General features: G+C 40.8%; 1 protein-coding gene across 2 annotated transcripts in view; it reads right to left on the bottom strand.

Annotated features, from left to right (window-relative positions):
* TIMD4 (T cell immunoglobulin and mucin domain containing 4) overlaps positions 1 to 20,804 on the bottom strand; it is a 32,890-nt gene extending 12,086 nt beyond the window's left edge. Inside the window, exons 1-6 of one of the 2 annotated variants that reach the window (XM_039876436.1) lie at positions 20,685 to 20,804; positions 14,755 to 15,096; positions 14,010 to 14,093; positions 12,354 to 12,590; positions 10,913 to 10,996; positions 9,701 to 9,784 (exon numbers count right to left, since the gene is read on the bottom strand). In XM_039876436.1, coding sequence (XP_039732370.1) covers positions 9,701 to 9,784; positions 10,913 to 10,996; positions 12,354 to 12,590; positions 14,010 to 14,093; positions 14,755 to 15,096; positions 20,685 to 20,742 — 889 coding nt within the window. In that variant the 5' untranslated portion in view covers positions 20,743 to 20,804. The remainder of the gene's footprint in view (positions 1 to 9,700; positions 9,785 to 10,912; positions 10,997 to 12,353; positions 12,591 to 14,009; positions 14,094 to 14,754; positions 15,097 to 20,684) is intronic. The other variant, XM_039876446.1, reaches the window with a different exon arrangement.
* Positions 20,805 to 23,357: the final 2,553 nt, after the last annotated feature.

Genomic DNA, 23,357 nt, shown 5'->3' on the forward strand with positions numbered 1-23,357 from the left:
TGCGGTAATAGAGGGAAACAAAGACTCTAGAACACCATTACCTGAGTGACTCACCCCAGTTCTGAACTTTGTCTCAAACTTCCACCACCCCCGAGGTGTCCCGGCAAAAAAAAAAAAAAAAAAAAAAAACAACTCATCCTCCTGTGAGAGCCCAGAGTCACCGCCCCAGCCTCTTGCTCCCATGTGCCGATATCTGAGGGTCTCTGTGAAGCACGGACAAGACCTCATCACCGATCTTCCCTTACTGGACCCCTCTCCGAAGGGCAATGTCCAGCATTGCTCTGCCCATGCCAGCTGATCCATAAACCTTGACTGAGGCAAGGTGCACATTTTACTATGAAACCTCAGAATTACCGATAACAACAACAACAATAAACAGATACCCTATACCAAGCACTTTCTACGTGCCAAGTACACAGTGCACAGTACTTTCCATGTCTGATCTCAGAAAATGCTCTACAGTCAGCACATTATTGTCCTCATCTCGCAGTGGGAATCCTGTGGCCGAGAGATGTCAGAGAAGTCACACAGCTGCAAAGGAAGAGAACAAACCTCAGAGCTAAGAACCTAGCTCTTATCCTCTGGGCTCTGTGGCCTTTGGGAAATGTGGCAAGAGCTCCCATACACCTGCTCTGGAAGGATCAGTGCTGCAGAGTGAGTGACCATGCTGTTTCATGGCAGAGTGGAATAGAGCCGTTTGAAATGGACCCCCAGCCCTCCACTACCTAGGTGGATGCAGTTCTGGGAAAGAAATCCTAATAATTATTATTGTTGACGATGACAATGATGAGCACAATGGAAGCAGCTGAAAGCACAAAGGACTCACATGTAGTATCACATTTGAACTTCCAAATGAATGCACGAGGTAAGTAAACTTAAGGTGAATTAAGTCCACTTGGACAGAATTACGGAAAAAAGTGGAAACTGAGGCCCAGAGAGGTCCCATATCTTGCCCAATGCTGCCGACCTAGTGAGGATTGCTAGTAAATGATGGAGCAGTGACATCTGAGTCCAAATTCCACATCTGTCCCCTCTACCAGGCCGCTGAGCATCACAAGCTTCAATGGTACACAAGTACAGACAGGCCCTTGCCAAAGGGTGTTGGTACCATTGTTAACTGACTTGTTCACGGTGGAGAAAATAGACACCTCATCATCACAGCACTCGCTGAGGTTCACCCTTTCGTCTTTTTCTGAGAAACTAAATGTCTCTGCGGTGCCTGGCTAGGTGTCAGAGAGATGTTATGGTCTGCAGAATGAGTCACCCAGCTCACTTGGTTAACCATTAATATGGGCATTTCTTAGGGCTGGCTCCATGTTCCATTTCAGTGGCTGATGCTTTCTTTTCTGCTCTCTATTTGTCTCACCATGGGCATGGCTCTCTTAAAGCTTGGCAACTCTCTTTGATCTTATTTGGTTGACCTTTCTGAAGGAGAGCTGTTAGATGCTAGAATTACATGGATTCGATTCCAGTTATTAATGAAAAAAAAAATCATTTGTATGGTTGGTAGAATAGAATGCTATTGCGAGAATGATGAGAATCCACTTTTTGTCCTTTTCCTTATCCCCAGACTGCCAGCCTATCAACTGATTCGAGCCTGTGAAAAGCACTGAGAATGAGAGATAAAACAAATCAGCTAATGCCTCGCGAAAGATGTTGACTTTGAAATCAACTGCGTCCAATTTCTTTTCTCCTAACAACTGCATTTGTGAGTGAAAATGAGCTTAGCTTCATTCCCCTGCCTTCCTCTGTTTCTTCTGCTGAACTTGTACTGAGAATGGCAATTCCTCCTGCAACTTCTTTATGTCCTTGATCAACGGAGGACGCAGGAAAGTGTCAAGTTCTAACGGGGCTCAGTTTTGTCTTTAATAAAACAGTGCAGCATATGGGAAAAAGCTGTGATGTGGCAATCAGAAAAGGGTCATATCTAAGGCCTAGTTCCCACTTCTCTTTGAAGTTTTTTAATGCCTCTGTGCGTCAGTTTCCTTCTACATAGAATAAAGAGAGTGTACGACCACAGAAATTCCTCAACGCCTTCTTGGGGCCAGGGCTGGGCTAGCTTCAAAAGCATCTCCTGAGGAAGTTTGTTAGACATACATTTCTTGGGCCCACCCACAGAGGCTCTAATTCTGCAAGTCTTTGGTAGAGTAGAGCAATCTCTAGTTTTACTAAGCTGCCTGTGAATCCAGCCCACGGCCAGGTCTGGTATTCACGGACCACATGATCTCCAAGTTCAAAGTCTTTGTTCTCCAGTCTTCTCCTTTCCTGGAGGCCAACATGAGATCTGATTGCTCTCACACCCTTATTTATTCTCTCCTTACTCCCTTCTCTCTTATTTTCATTTCTAGACCAAATCTCACCTCCCCCATTCTTGACCACATCCCTTTCTCACCAAGACAAACCTTGCTCCATTCACCATTCCCTTCTCTCTCTGCTCTGCCTCCCCTCTAAATATTCATCCTTGAACTTCTTGAAAGAACACCTAACATTCATTCTCTAACCATTGCTCACCTTTGGACTCCAGGGCATCCACTCACAGAGCCAGCATTGTTCAATTAGTGGCCCCCACTACCACAGTTCATGGCCACCTTTCTAAATGCCTCATCCTGCTTGACCAGCATTCAGAAGTTTTAATATTTAACTACACCCTCCATAAGCTGTGTTAGCCCAGCTCCCTCTGCCTCCACGCTCTCCTGGATCTTTTCCTACATCTGGGTCTCTCTCTCTGCCTCTCTAGCAGGCTCTTCTGATTCCACCACACCTTCTCCCAGTGCAGTGGTTCCTTTTGGGGGGCAGGGGGTGGGGTGCTCTCCTTTTGCACCTCATCATCCCTCCCTTCATCTCATACAATATTTTTAGGTGATCCCACAGAAATTTCAATTAGAGCTTAACTCTGCTGAGGAGACAATATAATAAAGAGTTTAAGAGCTCAGTTTCAAGAGCTAAGAGACATGGGGTTCAAACTCTGGCAAATTTCGTAATGTCTCCAAACCTCAGTTTCTTCTCCTTTGTAATGGATTTAATAATAGAATCTTCTTCACAGATCCAGACAACAATGTCTCACGATGAGACAATGCATTGAAAGCATTGGCATATAATCAGCACTCAATTAAGTGTCGTTTATTATCATTGACTCCCAAAATTATATCTACAGCCCTGAACTGTCCCTTCCCTTATGAGATAATATGTATGAAAGTACTGGTATAGTGGTCAGTCCCTACTGGGCACTTACGCGAACCATCATAGTAATTACTATTTGATCAGAGGTGGGTGCCCATCACCAAAGATGCCCACCCACCCAGGCATTCCCTAAGTCTGCCCAGTCGCACATTTCCAACTGCCTGTTAGATATTTCCCAGAGGTTCTTTGAACTCCCAAACAGATCTTCCAAACAAATTTAATTCTTCCTCCTGGTGTTCCTTTATCAGTTAACCCATCACATCGATCTAGTTTCCCAAGTACAGAGAATCGGTCATCCTTCATTCCTACTTCAGTTACCAAGTCCTTTTGATTTGAACTCTTAAATGGCTTTGACTCTGTCCACCCTCTGTTATTACTGCTGCCATCATTCTCACCTGTCCAGACTCATCTCCGGCCTGAATTATTGCGGGAGCCCCCTGGGTAGCCTCTCTACCTCCAGGCTGGCTCCCCTCGAATACATCTTCCACACTCTTGCCAGAGCAATTTTTCCCAAAACAGGATTGACAATGTCATTCCCTGCTCAAAACACATGAATGGTTCTTTATGACCCTGGAACGACATCTAAATTCTTCAGTCCATCAGTCAAGTCCTTCAGGAACCTAGACCATTCCGAGCTTCCTGTCTCCATTAGATTAAACTAATAATCTCTAAAGACTTCAAGTTCTTATCGAGTCCCCCTATCTTTGCTCATGCTGTTCTCCCTCCATATTCACTCCTCCATACTCCCTCCTCAGTGAAATGTTCTCCTTGAAGAACCAATTCAAAGGTCATTGAATGAAATTGTCCTGGCCCTTTTTTCAAAGATAGAATCTATCTCTTTCTTTTTCGGGCCCTCAAGACATCTTTTCATACTTCTGGCCAAAACAAAGCATACTGGATGATTGATTGGAATATACAAGCCTTTCTATCCCACTAAAGTATGATCCTTTTAAGAAAAGAAAAGATAAAAAATGCCATCTCCAACCACTTTTCTCTCTGAGAATCCTTTGACTCCATGGAAAGGCCAGCTTGCTCTGGACCATGAGACAGGGGCTGGCTTTATAAAACAAAAACATACAGTAATAGAATGAATATTACTGAAAGCAGCCCCTCCCTGCTTTTTCACCATCTTAACCCTGGAACCAACAGAAACTACTGTAAAAATTTCAAGGAAAGAAAAATGTTATTATTACAAGAGCAATGTTCTTTTCTTTCTTTCTTTCTTTCTTTTTTCTTTCAATTTTACTGGATTGACAGCAAAGTCCTCATGCATGTTTGGGTGCATTAAATTTGAAGTTGTCTGCAGCTTTGACTTCATGCTGCTGATGGGTATAATGATCCACCTAAGGGCTGAGAAAAAGTGAATCCTAATACTTTAGAATAAAATGTGAAAATCTACCCTCAGGGAAGCTCTGTTGAGAAACAGTGGCTGCCAGTCCTGGAACAAAAGCCAACTGTACATGGGATCAGGAGAGCTGGCCTCTGGTCTCAGCTTTCTTCCTAACTCACTACAAGTCTTCTCTCACCTTGCTGGACTTTTCTAGGCCTCAGTTTCCCAGTTTTCCGTAGACAACGATCCTTCACTCCTCAAGAGTTCATGGACACAAATTGAAAGCTGGGTGTGAGTTCCCTTTCTCCCTATGTCTAGCCATGTAGTCTTGGGAAAGTCACTCCATATTTCTTTTTTTTTTTTTTAAAGCAGACGTGCTAACCACTACACTAGGGAGTCACCCCCTCATTCCACATTTCTGAGCTCCATTCTAGGCAGCTATGGAGAGGTCTGTACCCCTGGGTAGGTCTTTGTCAGATGATGTCTGCAAACCAGACACCTTCAGAATGGAAGAGGGCACTGAAGTGGAGAGATGTACTTGGAAGTGTCTTGTAAAATGAATGACACAAACCTGGAAAGCCTTGCATGGCAGATTCGACCACAGCCCTTTTTCAACCATAACTAGATTTCCAAGCCTAAATTATAGACTGAAGCCTCCGTAGCCCGAGCAACATGAGAAGGACAAAACAAGTGAGAGACAGCAGAAGATTAAAGATATTCACCCACAGGAATAAAACCAATAATTGAGAGTTTTGTAGAGCCATCTAAAAAAAGAGTCAGCAAAAAGCTTTCAGGATCTCAGATTTATTCTAATACTGAGTAGGGAATTATTACCACGAGATTTTAAAAACTTTTGTAGCTTCCCCAAGTTTATAATTTTGTCACTCATCAGCTGTTTCTCTGGTATGAATAGCAGTTTGAAAAAAATCATAAAGCCAAAAAGTGCTCATGTACTTATAAGGAAGAGCAAGTCAGTTGGGAGCTTTTGGAAGTAGCCACTGGGTACCTAGCTGGATTGGCCTAAAAATGAAGTGTAGGAATAGCACAGAGATGTATGGAAGAGAAAAATAGGATTTCATCATGATGATTATAATTTATTAGCCAGTAATCACATATTAGGTTTTTGTCATGCATTCCTCACTTAACAGCTCTATGAAGTAAGTACTACTATTGTCTCGATTTTACATTTTGAAGAAATTCTGAGATTTAGAAGAGGATAGAACAAGTCACTCACCTGAAATTCTATAAGGGGAAAAAACAGCACAAATTGGCAGAGCTGGACTATAACCCTGAGGCTTTGGACTCCCCAACACAGCTCCTCTAACCCCTACCCAATGCTACACAGGAGAGTGTGAGAAGAAACGACCAGAAAGAAAGAATTCCGGATATTATCAAGAAGGCAAATGTGAGCCTGAGGCATAATCAGCAGAGGATTAACAATTAAGATTTGTGTTATTTATTTTATAAAACACTTCCATGTATGAGATTTTATTTAAGAAATGACATAGTGATGTGGCTCTGCTTGCCCTGGCTGCAGAGTCCCTACCCAGTGGAGATTGGGTCTTTAGGGAACACTCTGGAACCATTTCACACATTCCTGCTGCCCAGCAAGAAACGAATTAATCCTCAGGTTATATGGAAAGACTTAAATTTCTAGGTACCTGGAGGGGTTAAGAGCTTGTAGCTGGGGTGAGAACCTGTGAGGGTTCTTATTGTCATTTTTACTGTTGTTTGTGTTTCCAGCTGTGTGATCTTGGGCAAATCACCCCACATCTCTGAACTCAATTCTAGGCCTCTCTGGGTAATGCTAGTTTTAAGGAATAGTAATTTTGACAAGATCCTCTTTTGATTTAAACCAGCCCTCAACCAAGGAAAAAGCTTTGCCATCCAAAATTCACATGAAGAAATGAGGATGGACTGGGGGATATTTAGCCAAGGAAGGAAAAACCCACAGAGGCATGCAGGTCCTTTGAAATGGGTTGAAGTCACTTACATATAAATGAAGAAGTTGCCTTATTCTATAAGAGCCTCCAGCAAGGAAGTCAGGGGCATCAGAGTGGAGCAGACTTGGCTAAATCCAGGTTCGTCATTTCCTAGACAAGTGTTAGAACCATCACAAATTCTTGAATGGAGGTGATAAGGATATCTATCTCATAGGGTTTTGTGAAAAATCAAAGGCTGTAATGGACGTAAATGTATAATGTTAAAACGAAGATAGACCTTAGTAGGTGTAAGCTTCTCTAATAAATGCTCTGGCCCTCTGTTTCTTTATCTGTAAAATGGGGGTAATATCTGTACATGACTAGGAGGTCATTGTGAGACTTAAGTAAGAAAATGCATGTTAAAAATCCATAGCACAGCAACTAACAGCTAAGTCCTTAGTCAAAGGTAACTGTCATTATTATTATGAATGCTTTATTACCAAACCCAAGAGAGAACAGCAAATGAAAGAACACAACCTTTTATTTCAGACTGGAAAGCAATAAAATAATATCTAAGAGCATGGAATCAGAGCTAGACTTCCAGGGTCTGGCACCTGAGACTGTGTGGTCTTGGGAAGGCTACATAAAATAGGAATGTGAACACCTGCTAAAAAGGATTGAATGAAGTGGCCCATGCGAAGAGCTGGGCACTAAGCCAGCACACGATATGTACTCAATGAACCCTGGTTTCTTCCATAATGAGTACATGTTACATGGAGACTGAGCAACCTTCTTATGAAAAGTTCCTCTTCAGCAGAGCAGCCTCTGGATATGGGAGTAGGTGTGCTCTCTCTCCCAGGAATTATCAAGGAGGAGTGAAATGAAACATCAGGGATGTTATAGAAGAGGGTAAAAAAGCGATGGAGAGTGAGTGGGCAAGGAGTTTTCAAAATGTTATTTATTTCATTTAGATCTACCACAAATGTTATTTATTTCATTTAGATCTAACACAATTCAGTGTAAATTAGTCTAAGACCTAAATGAAATAAATAACATTTTGACAACTCCTTGCCCACCCTCCATCACTTTTTCAGTTGCTAACTTCTCTTCTGACAGAAAATAGCCCCCCAACTTTGCCCATCCCACAGACAAAGGAGGTTTGGCTCTCTGGCACCTAGTTTTGCTTAAATTATTTATATCTAGTCCAGCTTTTGTCTTCCCGCTGTATGAGTTAGTGCATGCCGAAGCTTTTCAACACTAGTTCACGCTTGCATTTCATCCAGATTTATAGTCTTCCTTTAAAACCTATCCCCCTTCCACTCTTCTTGTCTATCCCCTCTCATTCTACCTTCTGAGACTTTGTAAGTGGTGTTACATGGACTCCCTCATGGAGTTAAAGGATGGCTGTTGTCTGGCTAATAGACATGTAATGGCTAATAAACAACTCTCTGTTAATCGGAACAGTAAAAGAATGAGATGACATTTTCTTCTCAGGAGATTGAAGAACATTAAACAAATGGTCATATCAAAGTGTGAGGAGGATATGGGAAAGCAGATAGTCTGTGGGTGGGAAAAGGAAACAGCACAGCCCTTCCAGAGAATAATTTTGTAATAGCTATTAAATTTAAAAGTGTACATTTCTTCCAGCCTAGGATTTCTCCTTTTTGGTCACCACCCTAGCTAGAGAAGCACTTGCGTAAACGCTTAAGCAGGCACTCACATAAGGAGTGTTCACTATAGACTATTTACAATAATGAAACGTTGGAACAACTGAAATGCCCCTCTTTGGACAATGGATCCTATACATATCCATAGTATAAGATATTATACAGTAATTTAACATACTGATGCAGATCTACATGGACTGAGGGAGAAAGTGATCCAACATATAATATGAGGTGACTAAAACAAAATGCAGAAGGCTTCATATAGTATGATAGCATTTTTTAAAAAATCACACATGCACACACTTCTCCCACGAAGACATACAAATGGCCAACAAACATATGAAAGGATGCTCAACATCGCTAGCTATTAGAGAAATGCAAATCAAAACCACAATGAGATACCATCTCACACCTGTTAGACTAGCTATTATCAACAGGACAAGTAATAACAAATGCTGAAGAGGATGTGGAGAAAAAGGAACCCTCATACACTGCTGGTGGGACTGCAAATTGGTACAGCCACTATTGAAAACAGTGTGGAGTTTCCTCAAAAAACTAAGAATTGGTCTACCATATGATCCAGCAATCTCTCTACTGGGTATTTACCCCAAAGACTTGAAAACTCATGTCCGAAAAGATATTTGCACACCAATGTTCATAACAGCATTATTCATCTTGGCCAGGACATGAAAGCAATCGAAATGTACTATGACAGATGATTGGCTAAAGAAGATGTGGTAATATATACAATGGAATATTACTCAGTCATAAGAAGAGATGAAATACTGCCGTTTGCAACAACATGGATGGACTTTGAGATAATTATGTTAAGCAAAATAAGCCAGTCAGAAAAAGTTGAAAACCACATGACATAGCTTATATTACATCACAGATATAAACCTAAAAGCAATAAACAAACATGACAAACAAACAGAGAATCATGGACATGGACTATAGACTAGTGGTTACCGGAGGGGAGAGGGGAGAGATAGATGGGGTAAAAGGGGTCAAATATGTGGTAACAGAAAGAAATCCAACTATGGGCAGTGAACATACATTGCAAAATACATGACTTACTGTTGAATTGAAATACATGACTTACTGTTGAATTGAAATCCATGACTTACTGGATTTCGTTAACCAATGTCACCATTAAAAAAAATAGCCACACACACACATACACACACACACACACACACACACAAACTCTGCATATTTCTACATCTATACACACATATAAGGGAATGGAAAAAAGAGAATCAAAGAGAATTTTATTTCTACTTTTTAAAAATGTATCCCTCACAAAAATACATCAGTATAATATTTGTGTAATTTAAAATGAATTAGTAAGGTTTTGAAAAGTGATGGGTGATTCTGCGACTAGCATTCCTAGCTTCAAGTCAAAATGGCTAAGGAAGAGGGGTTCAGAAATGAGGCCAAAGAGGGAAGAAGCCAGGCCCGATGCTGTTAGCATGTTTCACTTTCATCCTGGCTTGCGGGAGGATGTAAGTTCAAAATAACTGAATCCCAAGACAAGTAGGCAGACACAGATTGTTCCCACCGCCAAAGACAAAACCACTCATAAGAGCACAGACCTGTACCTCTTGGCTGAGGAAAAGTCACTGAGTCATTCATTTCCCATGTCGATGCCTGGGTTGTTGACTGGAGAGCCCAAGCTTTGGACTCTGGAAAAAGCAAAGGAAAAGAGAGAATAAAATTAGGTAAATGCTTGTCTTCCTATTTTTGGTGCCCCTCTGTCCCCTAAACTGACATCTGTCATAAAACAAACAAACAAACAAATAACAACAACAAAACCCATAATTTTTACTGAGCACTTAGTACATGCCAGACACTGCTCTAAGTGATATACATGCATATTTTCACGAAATCCTCAGAAAGAGACATATAGGAAAGGTGTATTATTATTATTCTCATTTTACCAACAAGGAAACCAAGTCCCAGAGGCTGAGTAGCTTTCTCAAAGTCAAACAGCAGGTAAGAGGGAGGTTTTGTGCCCAGCCAGCATGGCACCAGTACACACACATGAACCACTCTACCATGCTGTATTGTACTATCATAAGCATTGGTTTATTTACCCCTCACATGTCTGTTTTCCTCCACTTGATTATAAGCCTCATTAAGGTAACAACTACCATTTGAGTGCTTACTAATGTGCCAGGCACTCGGCTAGATCTTTTACATGCATGAAGTTACACAAGTCCACAACAAAGCTGAGAATAAACCGAGGCCAGGGACCCCTAGCAAAAAGTCGTAGAACTGGGAGTCAAGCCCAGGAAGTCCTCTCTAGCACCCAACGATATAAATCATCTTATTTTTAGGGTAGCCACTGCCCCCTGGGTCTTAGAAAATACCTAAAGAAGGCTTGATAGATGTATGAAAGGACATGAATGAAAGATTCCTCCCTCCACTATAAAAAGCCAACCAGTCAAGGTGGTACACCCTTTAGGGGTTTCAACAAAGACTGGTGAGCTTCAAATCAAGATCACAGATAAGCACCCCCTTGCCTAGAGTGGAAAGGCAAACTTTTAGAGATGTGTTGCCATGGAGAATTGCAGAAATGAATCAAAATCAGTACTTCTCTGTGTCTCTCTGTGTCCGTCTCTGTTTCTCCCTCTCCTTCCCCCATAGAAGCGAACGCTGCCTTGACATCAGTTTGTCCCAGGTAGACGTCATGGCACACAGGGTCAAAAAGTCATCTCTACTCATCTGATTCAATGACACTCTATTCAGTGTTTCTTTCTCCTCAATCTAAGAAAAGGTAAGGAAAGAAAAGAGAACAAGTGTCCACGAACCTTTGGATGTGGGCAAGGCAGTGCCTCCAAAAGTCTCCTCAGTGCTTCTCGGAGAGTTACTAGTGAGAAAGAAAGTTTCTGATTCTGGAAGAGAAAAAAAGTTTGATAAAAGGAAGCTAAAAAATAAATGTTTGTGCTGAGTAGTGAGATATGGGACTATAGAAAAGCCTTTGTGCTTTTCTATATATTTCAGGTTTTCTTCAAAGGTTATAATTAGTTTTTAGAATCTAGGCAAAAACTACAAATGTTGCATTTTAAGATGATTATTTTAAAGGCAAAAGGAATAAAAAATACATATAAAATTTATTGGGTTAGGGTTCATGGATTTTAGGTGACTACTCAGAGTATAATAGAGTTAGCCAATTGAATATTATAAAGCTACTTAAATTATCTGGGCCTAATTGATGCAGATGAAATGCTGAAGAAAGCCTTCAAGCCATCTTCTGATTGTTTTCTAATAATTTTATCCTCAGAATATGAGATTGAAACATGGTGGGAGCTTTAATAAGCCCCCATAAGTAATGGAGCTAGTAATTCAGTGAGAGTTCCAAGGTATAGGATCAAGAAGGATTCAGGGGCGGGGGGAAAGGAAGAAAAAAGAAAGAGGGTAGAACGAGTTCACCATCAGAAAATATTGTAAGGCATCCGGAGGCCTTTTCTCAATCAATCTAATGCCTAGGCAGAGACTGAACCCTTGGCAGGCTAGAACTTGAGTACCTGGTTCTTCAATAAACATCTCTAAGATTCATGGGAGGTCAACTGGAGAAGCAAAAAAAAGCTGACTTTTTAAAATACACAAAGGAAAAGAAAAAACAGAGAAAAAAGAAACCAGATAAAGCAGAAAAAAAAAGGAACAGTTTAGTGAAACCACACACACACCACACACACACACACACACACACAATACACACACGCACTGTTATGAGAGTTGAATTGTGCTCCTCCCCAGTTCGTATGTTGAAGCCCGAATCCCCAATAGCTCAGAATATATTTGGAGATGGGGCCTTTAAAGAAGTGATTAAGGTAAAATGAGGTCATTAGGATGGGCCCTAATCCAAGAGGACTGGCGTCCTTACAAAGAAAGAAGATTAGGACACAGACACACACAAGGGAAAGACTATGTGAAGACACAGTGAGAAGATGGCTGTCTATAAACCAAGGAGAGAAGCTTCAGAAGAAATCGACTGCACAGACACCTTGATCTCAGACTTGTAGCCTCCAGAATTGCGAGAAAATAAACTTTAATTGTTTAAGCCACCCAGTCTGTGGTGTTTGTTATAACAGTCCTAGAAAACTAACACGACGGACTCATACACACACGTGCACACGCAGACCTGAAGGCAAGTCTCTGGGCTGCCCATTCAGTGGAAGTACCCCGTTCCAAGGGACTCAAGATACATCCGACCAGCAGAAAGGAAAGAATGGCCATGGTACCATGTACCTGCATCGGCGGACCCTTCTGTGGAAGGCTCAGCAGTCAAAAGACTTGTGGTTGTCTCAGGGAGGGATCTCGGTGTGGTCAGAGGGCATGTGGTAGCTGTTGTGAGGGCGGCAGTGGTTCTTGTCTGAAGCGTCGTTCTGGTTGTGAGGTCAGGCGTAGTCATGGCTGTTGTTGGAAGCACAGCTGTGGTTGTTGTCATCTCAGTAGTGGTGATTGGGCGATGAGTGGTTGTTGGGGCTGTAACCAACAGAAGATATGTCTGGTACCATGTGGAGATGGAGGAGGAGGAAAACAACACAAATATATGTGGTATCCATTCATTCCCGTCTATTTCTACTGCCCTCACCTCGTCCACTGGCCTGGACCATTGTAATGCTCATAAAAATAGGGTTTCTTGCCACTAGCCTTGGCCTTTCCAGTTTATTCTTCACACATTGGCTAGAGTAATCTTTTAAAATGACAAATCTAGTTATCTGTCTCCTGCTTAAACCTTTTGCTGGGTCCTCCTTGGCTTAAGATAAAGAACCAACCCTCCAACCTTGCCCGCAAGGCTCCACCTGACCAATCTCATGTCTCCACTCTGCTCTTCTCATTTTCCCCAGCCTTTCTTCAGTTCTCTGAACACATTAGTGACCTTCTGGGTGGAGAAACTTTGTACCTGCTGCTTCCTAGTATCTCTCTCCATTAGGCTGATTCCTACTTAACCCTCAAATCTCGGCTAAAAGGACACCTCTGCATTGAGGTCATCTGTATTCTGTAATAGCAATTTATTTGCATTCTCATACTTTACTTTCACAGTACTTGTTGCATTTCTACACAAATAACTATATATTGATTTGATGATTATTGTTTAATATCTACTTCTTCTACTAGACGGTAAGCCCCATGAGGGAAAATCTGATATTTATTTTGTTCTCTGATACAAATCTAATACCTGCCACAGTATGGATCACATAGTAGGTATTCCAAAAACATCAATGAGTAAATAGAGGACTGCATCAAAAGTGAGCCCAAACATAAAGTTTTGGTCAAGCAAGATGAATAAACTCTAGAGATCTGCTGTACAACCTTGTATCTACAGTTAATGATAATGTATCATAGTCTTGAATATGTGTTAAGATGGTTGAACTCACACTGGGTTTTCTTTGCAAAATAAAATAAAATTACAATCTAAAAAATTCGGCCCAAAGTGTGCAACATAGGTAGAGAATGTAGTCTATTTCAGATTTTAAAGATTGGTTCACACCAGTACCAGTCGCTCCCTAAACATTTGAATTTGGGTTCATTAGTCACAGTTATTCTATAGACACCACCCATTCAAATATGCCAGATTTCCATGAACTCTAATGGACCAGAAAGATACCATTAGTTTCAAGTGAACTTAGAAATGACCCCATAGAGTATTGAGGTCAACAAATATTTTATAAAATAATAGCTAGTTATACCAGGCTTGAAAAGAGAAGACTTGGATAGGCATCATTTAACTTCAATAAATCAAAATAGTAGTAACTTCTATCTCACAAAGTTGTTGGGAAAAATATGCTAATGTATATGAAAGTTCTCTAATTGAAGAATCCACATCAGTTACTTTTAAATTTTAGAGTGCAGTGGAGTCCCCTGAGAAGCTTGTTAAGCATCTGAATATCCACACCCTGCCTTCCAAGATGCCCATCCAGTTAGGAATGGAGCCCAGGAACCCTCCAACTGAGGCAAGTTGAACACTGGGCTTACTTTGAAAGGCTCCATTTCAGACAAACAGGAAAGGTGGCTATTGTTAGCATCCTTCAAACATAGGCTTCCCTCCATATAGTTCAAATCTTTTAAAGTTTCACTATATTCCAAATTTCACCAAAAGCAACTGACAGTCACAGAAGGAAAGAACACCTAAAAACGACTATAAGTATCTCCAAATCCCACACCTCTTCCCCTTTGCCAGAAGTTTCAAACTACTGGCCTACAGGCTGAAGCTGACACACGGACGCTTTAGTTTACACAGTATACATTTTTCTAAACTTTGAAATATTTGCCAACATGCAAAAATCAGCACAGCTCACATACACACACGCGCGCACACACACGCAAACTGACAGATCTGAAACACTGGGCCCAAACTCCTGCAAACTGACAACCCCCTAGATAAGCAGCAGCTACCTTCTTCAGACTGACCTTGCAATTCCCTTCCCCACCCAACACACTCCACTCACTCAATCTGTGGCTTTCTTGGCCACCGCGAGCATTTGCTTTATACCATAGTTCCTCTAGTAAAGGCAACACCTCCCGATTTAATCTGCCCACTCATTGCTTAAAGAACTAAAGCCTCTCCACCACCACCCACTGAATCCATTGCCCACTAATTGCTGACTCTTTCCTTCCACAGACATGAGCTCCTCCATGTGCTCACCTTGTGTTAACTTCAAACGAATGTTCTTCTTCACGTCATTGAACCAGCCGGGCACCTCTATGCGGCAGCAGTACAGAGTTTCGTCATCTTTGTTGGTGTTGAAGATGGTCAAGGAGACGTCACCTCTCCAGATCGGCCCCTTAAGTTCATATTTTGTCGACTTCCTTGAGAGCACCTTCGTCCCGTCAGTGTAGAGAATCTCCTCGTTACATCTGGAGTTGGGACACGTGCCTTTGCCCCAGCACATGCTGTTGCTGCTGTGAGACCAAGATGCGTATATGCAGGGCAGGGTCACCGACTCACCCAAAAACGCTTTCACGACCGTCTCTGATGCAGCTGGAGCTGTAAAGAAGGATAAAAAACTCGGCGTGAACTATTAAAATCTCTCGGATATGCTACACAGTGATTGTATAAATAGGTGCTTCCAGGAAGATGAAGAGTTGTAGTGTATATGTTTCTTTAGTATAAATTCTGATGTGCCCTTCACCACAGCCACACTCTAACTCTGTATCCTTCCAAGTAGAGACAGTTGACCCACCTGAGTCTCTGAACTCATTTCCACATCAAGCCCTTTTTGCCGATTTAAAAACTTTGACCTTGAGTACCATTCAATAAGCCAATAAACTCTCCAATGGAAAATTGACTCCAATGAAAAGAACCCTTTAAGTCGACTCTACTAACTCATATAAACAGGTCTAAAAACAGCACTGTACCCACTGTATCTCAACAAGCAGTGATCATGTGCTATTGACTTGAATGCCTCAAATGGGCCCCCTCTGTCTTCTAAGCGAGAGAGTGCTATGGCAGGAAGATAGGCTGTTGGAATATATCCCATAGTCTTTCTCTCCTTTCAGTACTAGAAATAGAAATTAATCGCTCTGGATCATTTATTTGCTGTTAGACAATATGAAGTCAGGTGGAGTTTGAGTATTTTTTTAATGTTAGAACTGAAAGGGACCACGAGAATTATGTAGAATGGCAGCTGTGACATACAAAAATGCTGGAGGGTTAGATTGGAGGTATCACTATTTCTAAAGTTAAGTATCTGTGTTTCTCAACTTCAGCTCCTCATTGGCATGACCTGGGAAGGTTGTTAAAAATATATATTTTATTGTCCAATCCTGAGTCAGAATCTCTGAGGGCAAAGCCCACAGAGGTGGACATAATCAATTTCCTCAGGTCATTCTGAAGACACTGGCCACTCACCCAGTGTTTGAGGAGCACTGGACGAGCTCTTCTAAGATTATATCCATCTCTGAGACGCTGCGAAACATTTTCAGCTGCTGCAAATGTTAAGCCTACTGGTTTAGCTGAACCTCAGTGATGGTACTAAACCAAAAGAAAAAAGAATGCTATTGATGTGAAGGCCAAGCAAGCTGAAGCTCCAGATCATCAGAACTATATCCAGCAACAACTTTTTGGGGTACCTCGGTCCTTGCTTATTGTTTTCCTCAAAAAACACCCCCTTAAGACTCTCCATTTACTAACTTTTTGGACTCATTTACCTAAGTTGTATAAGACATGTCCAGCAGTCCCCTGCTCCTCCCTGACCAAGTATCAGACACATACAGGTGTCTCTGTCTTAGAGATGAGCAAGAACCCCAAGAGACACCCAGAGGGTAAGCACATGGGTTTTTCACAGTTGGCTCTCACGATGAAGGACATTCTAAATTCAGACCAGCCTGGAGCCTTCCGTGAACTCACAGTCTCTTCACTTAGCTACAGTGAAAATGTTTCACAGATCATAAATGCTGTGAAAGTTCATTTTGCTCATCATGAAACGAGGGAAGAAGATAAAAAGTTCATTGTCACAACCCTCAGCTGCATTAGCGACACAGAACACATTCACCTAAAACTTGTAATTTCTCAAATATGAGCTTGTTCCTATGAATATTTGGAAAATTAATAAAAAATATATATAAGAATTATTTCTACTGGAGAAATAATTTGTTTATTTTCCCAAGTATCATAGTATAGAAGGAGGCATCCTATTATTCAATAAGAAAAGACACAATAGAAAAAGTTGGAAAGGAGATAGCAGGCAATTCATAGAAGAGGAAATATGAGTGGCCAGTAAATTTCACCTATTTGACTGGCAAAAATTTAGAATGCTGTTAACGTCAAGTGTTGGCCAGACAGGGACCCAGGGAAAAATATCCTACCAGAGTAAACAGCAATGAGATGAGGTGTGAATGTGTACAGCCACATTCTGGGGCAACTTGACAGTTTCTATTATACTCAGTCTGTGTGTGTGCTAGCTACCCTACACAATTTCATGTTTTATTTACCCTAGAAAAACACACATGCACAAGAAAACCTATTTGTAAATGTTCACTGCGGCCCTCATATACACGTGAATGGAAGGAACAATGTGTATATGAAAATGGCAAAACTATGGCATATTTACTTGATGGAATCATGTGTAGAAGACGGTTAGAATTAGATAGATCTATATCAGTTGGCGTGAAAACTCCAAGCCGTATTAATGTATGAAAAAGGCAAATTTCAAAGCAACACATAAAATATAAAACTATTTGATAAAATAAGCCAAGCAGTTTGTAATTTTTGGCGGGCACAGATGTATGAAGGTAAAAGCACAGAAAAGTAGGATATTCACCCAAGTCATTGTGTCAGTCACCTTCATGATCATTGGAAAGGAACAGGGAGGGGCTGGGGGTAGTCATCAAAAGGGATTTTTAGCTTTATAACATTTTTATTTTTTTCGCCAAGGGTGTTTCTGTATTACTCATCTGATTAAACATTAATGTTAAAAAAAAAAAAAAGGAAGCAGAAAATTTGGTGAGGTAGAAAAACATTCATTAGGCTTACATTGTAACCCTCATTCTGTCAGTTATCGCTTTTGTGTTCTTAGAGGAAAACCACAATAATCCTGACTGCATTATCATCATACGACAAAGGGGACAGATAACAACTCCCCTCAGAAAGTGTTTCTAAGTTTCTCATGAGATGAAGTATCAGATGTCACATGGAATTAATAAAGTATTAGTACAGGTAAGTAACCAAGCACTTCAGAATTTAGAAACAGGACAGAAAACTGTTCCTTCCAATTATAAAAGTATCCTGGAGCAAAGTGTTGGTATCAAGTCAATTCTCCTTTTGGGAATTACCCAGGATGGTGGGTACAACCTAAGTTCTGATGCCAGTTTGGTTCCTTCTCCAGCTGGTGTCCTTAAAGAAACGCCCTTCCCCAATCTGGGTCTCAGTTTCACCATCTACAGAGTGAAGTGTTTGATTCGGCATCTTTTAAGAACATGTGCAGCTCTGATTGATCCTCAGTGATTCTGAGCAGTCACTCCCTTCTAAATTAGTCATTTCAGAAAAGGCACAAATGAAAAACAGACAGTTCACCAGGTGCTGCCTCTTCCAAGAAGCTGCGCTAGCTTAACCAGCAGCTCAGTCAGTGCCCACCCATTAGCAAGAAATGTGAACTTAGACTCTGGCAGCTTTCAACATAACAAAACCCTCCACACCGCAAGTTCCCAGGACAAGATAAAGACCATTAAAATCATTGATAAAGAACCTAAATGTCCATTGATGGATGATTGGGTAAAGATGTGCTACACATATACGATAGATCTAACACTGTTCTCAAAGGGTTCTCAAATTAAGGACACAGAAAATATAAGTATTGGGTGAAGCCAGAAAATGGGGAAGGAATGAAAATAGAAGGATTTGGAGAAAATCTTTCCACTGAATGCCCACGGAACTGTGGGATGCTATTCCAAGGAAACTACAACATTTAATATCTGGATAAAACTGAATGGCCCCCCAAAAATACTTATAGATATTGATATACGGGAGTCCCCTAACAATACCACCCAATTTCTCATCAGTAAAGTCACCTTGCATGCACCTTGATCATACATGCACCTCTCCTAACTTGTTTTTAGTGTGTCACTTTAAATATAAATACATACCCAAGGATCACCAGACATTTGGGCAAAGTCTTCAACATGAAACAGATACAAAGGCAATGTCCAAGATGACTTTTTCACTCACATATCTAGACAATTGATGAGATAAAGAGCGAGTGGCTGGACAGGCAACCCCCTCTCTCCATATGACCCTTCTGCATAGCATCTTGGGCTTCCTTACAGTATTACGGTATGGCATTCTCAAAGTAGATGGATTCTTACATAGGATCTGGCTTTCTCAAAAATGAGTATTCCAAGCGGATCAGGAAGAACCTTTGGAGGGAAAATATCTTTGGCAGCTAGCAACCAAAACAACCAAACTGGGGTGGAGCAGAAGAACAAAAGAATAAAATTTTGGGTGGTGGTAGCGAGTATAACTAATAGTTATCTGATGCATTTAGATATTTTAAAACAGATTTGATAGGTCTTTGACAGATAGATTGGAATATTTGGGTTAAATTTTGATGGACACTTGGGAAATTAGGAAAAGGAACAAATGAGAGAATTATTATAACCAGGAAAGATAAAATATTGTATGAGCCCTAATACAGGATGAAATATTTCCATTTTTGACAACATGGATGGATCTTGAGAGAATCATGCTAAACAAAATAAATCGGATGGAAAAGGACAAGAACTGTATGATTTCGCTCATATGTGGGATATAAAACAGGAAGCAACAAATGAACAAACAAAGCAAACTCATAGACACAGATAATAGTATGGTGGTTACTGGAGGGGAAGTGGGGTTAGGAGACAATGGGGGTCATGGTGACAGAAGGAGACAGGGTAAAAGGGGTCATGGTGACAGAAGGAGACGTGATTTTGGGTGGCGAACACACAATGCAATACACAGATGACATATTATGGAATTGTACACTTGAAACTTATACAATGTTATTAACAAATGTCACCCCAATGAACTTAATAAAAAAATAATACTAAATTAATAAAGAAAGCGATAGGGATTGCTTTCATTCCATTAATGCTACAGAGTATCTGGGGATAGGAGCAATTCAGTGAGCAATTACTACAGGGTGACAAGTCTTCTGACTTGTCAGAAGGACAGGCCCTCACAGCAGAAACTCCTGAACCAGTCCTGAATGCTCAGGAAAAGCCTGACTTAGGTGGAGACCTGAGGATGCATGGAGTTAGAGAGGGAAAAAAGGCAGAAAGAACAGCATGACAGAGGCTTGAGGGGTAAAAAGAACACCTTTGTTTTCTTTGAAATGTAGGTGTTTTCTCATGCAGCACATTTGCAAGATTCATGCTCAAATAACTATAGACTTTTACAACTGCAAGGGATATTAGACATTGTCTAGTCCTAGAATCATGAACTGTTAAAACTGGTCTTATCTACGTCCCTTATTCCATACATGGAAGAGCCAGAGCAGTTTAGACATGTTCCCAATGGCAACCATTAGTGACCGAGACACAACTGCAGCTCAGCACAGCACTTTACACCACCAAGATACGAAAGTCTAAACTGACCCAAACTGAATATATACATTTGCATGGTCCAAAACCTGGGAACAATGTGCAGAGAGAAATCTTATTTTGAAGTCTCAACTCCAGCAAAATAAAACAAAACAAAAAGCCAACAAAAAACTAAAAATAAAGAGCAAAATAAAAAATATGATAAAAGCTCTCACCAAAACAAATTCTCCTGGCTCTGACTGTGCTAATAATATCCACAGAGGACATTTTCCCCCCTATTTCATCTGACTCCTTATCTCTGTGTTTCTTCTTAAATTGTCATTTCTTATATGGACACAAATTGCCCCACCCCCAACCCCCCAAACTAGTCTCAGGATAAACCCAGTGTAACAAGAAAGAAAGAGAATCTCCAAAGAAGAAACTCTGGTGGGGATGAGGGAGGTGGGATGCAGAGATGAAGTGGGCTTCTGCTCTGCTGAGGCCCAATCAGTCATGGAAACCCATCGCAGGATGCCAAGCCCCCCAGGGATTCCTGCATGGAACGGTTTAGATACTTACTCAGATAAAATTGCCATAGCTCAATCAGCAGCCAGAGAATGAGAGGCCCTTTGGACATTTTGACTCTTGGCAGACCCCAGGAGTCTGTCTCTCTGTCCAAAGTCCATATCTTATATTCTAGTTAATGCTGACAGGGCGGGACATTTTGGTTTCATTTCTCTTTTTGCCTCAAAATCTTCCCTTTCCCCCATCCTGAATGGCTTCCCTTAATCTGGGATGTATGATAAAATGTGCTGACCACTTTTCTCCTGGACACTAGTGTGTGTGTATAAATAGGTGGGGTGATGGTGTGGGCACAGGTACTCCATGCATTTGGGGGATCTCCTGCTGTGCACGAGCATCGGTACATGTGCCTGTGTGTATGTGCTTGTGTAAGCTGCGCATGAGCTGTGGTCCTCCTGCCGGCTGGCAGCTTGTAATAAAATGTAATTAACTCTCTCCACTGGTAGCTGTTTACACATAGATTCCGTATAGGGGCCAAAGGAAAATTAAGTTGGAATTTGACTCTGTTCCCATTCTGGGTCCTCCCTCACTCACACCCTTGCCCTCCTTGCCCTGATAATGGAGAAAGAAAAGCAGGGCTGCAGTCAATTATCACATAAGCCAAAAACACCATTAGAGTTTACTGGGCAAGGGAAAAAGAGGTTCAGTAGAAGAAGTATACTGTGATCATTACAAAAAAGTTCAAGGTCTGGGCTCAATTCCATCACGTGTTAGTGAAGCAACTTCATAAGGAAGAGCACAAAAGATAATTCATTAACCAGATTTTAGGGCTTGAATTAGATATTTATGGCCTTTCTGGACTCTGTGGCTTCAATGAGATATCCAAGAACGCAGAGCCAATTAGAGGAGTAACCAAATCAATGTTTGCCAACCAGATGTGTTTTCTAAAACAGCTTTAAACCATCATTATTAGTTAATAAATGCTTAATTATATGCCAAGCACTCTTCTAAATAATACTGATATATTATTTAATTATCATAGCCCTAAGAAATAGATAATATAATTCCCACTTAACAGATGAGAAAACCGAGGCTTAAGAGAGTCACATAAATAATATTCACAACTACGAAGTTGTAAGAAACAGCTCAAGGTCAAGACGTCCTGATCTCAAAGCCCATGCTCTTAATCAATAGACTCTCCTTTGACCCGTAACCCTTAGTGTGATGCAGCCATGAGACCAGCTATTATCACTGACCAGTTCAGAACCAGCCCCAGAGAGAGAATTTAAGGATGCACAAATGTTCCAGATTTTTTTTAATCTTCATTTGATTGTAAGCAACCAAACAAACCCCAAACATTCAACATTGCTTACACGGAAAATATAAGTATTGGGTGAGGCTCTGGATTCAGAGAAGCCAGAAAACAGGGGGAAGGAATGAAAATAGAAGGATTCGGAGAAAATCTTTCCACTGAATGCCCACGGAACTGTGGGATGCTATTCCAAGGAAACTACAACATTTAATATCTGGATAAAACTGAATGGCCCCCCAAAAATACTTATAGATATTGATATACGGGAGTCCCCCAACAATACCACCCAATTTCTCATCAGTAAAGTCACCTTGCATGCACCTTGATCATACATGCACCTCTCCTAACTTGTTTTCAGTGTGTCATTTTAAATATAAATACATACCCAAGGATCACCAGACATTTGGGCAAAATCTTCAACATGAAACAGATACAAAGGCAATGTCCAAGATGACTTTTTCACTCACATGTCTAGACAATTGATGAGATAAAGAGCGAGTGGCTGGACAGGCAACCCCCTCTCTCCATATGACCCTTCTGTATAGCATCTTGGGCTTCCTTACAGTATTACGGTATGGCATTCTCAAAGTAGATGGATTCTTACATAAGATCTGGCTTTCTCAAAAATGAGCACTCCAAGTGGATCAGGAAGAACCTTTGGAGGGAAAATATCTTTGGCAGCTAGCTACCAAAACAACCAAACCAGGGTGGAACAGAAGAACAAAGGAATAATATTTTGGGTGGTGGTAGTGAGTGTAACTAATAGATTGTCTGATGCATTTAGATATTTTAAAATAGATTTGATAGGTCTTTGACAGATAGATTGGAATATTTGGGTTAAATTTTGATGGACACTTGGGAAATTAGGAAAAGGAACAAATGAGATCATTATTATAACCAGGAAAGATAAAATATTGTATGAAACTATGTAATTGTGGTACGCTTGTTTAATATGGAATTGGTAATTATATGATCATAATAATGTAAACTCTGGTTACTGGTTTAACATAAAATTGTGATATGACTACATTGGAAAGATAGGCAGAGAGGAAGTGGGGTGGGAGTACAAGAAAGCCAAACCTATTCACTCTTACAGGAGGTTAGGAGATAATGTCTCAGGCAAATCAAGCGAACGATACCAGCATGAATATGTTATTAGTAAGAGGGGGGAAAAAAAAACAAAAGAAAAATTTCAAAAGAGTTTAAAATTTATGGAAAGGAATGGGAAAGGAATTGATTGTTTTTTTTTAAAATTATAAACCTTTTAAATTTTACTTTTTAAAATGTACATATTGAGCACACTTAGCACCCAGATCTTAGTTTCTAAATACCACTCACCAGTAGAGGGAATCAAGGCTCTTTGGAGAAACGGTTAATTCTAGGACTGGGCAGGAAATGTTTTAAATAAGTCTAGAGCA

The sequence above is a fragment of the Pteropus medius genome, unplaced genomic scaffold, assembly GCF_902729225.1.
Source record: "Pteropus medius unplaced genomic scaffold, Ma_sr-lr_union100, whole genome shotgun sequence".
NCBI lineage: Eukaryota > Metazoa > Chordata > Mammalia > Chiroptera > Pteropodidae > Pteropus > Pteropus medius.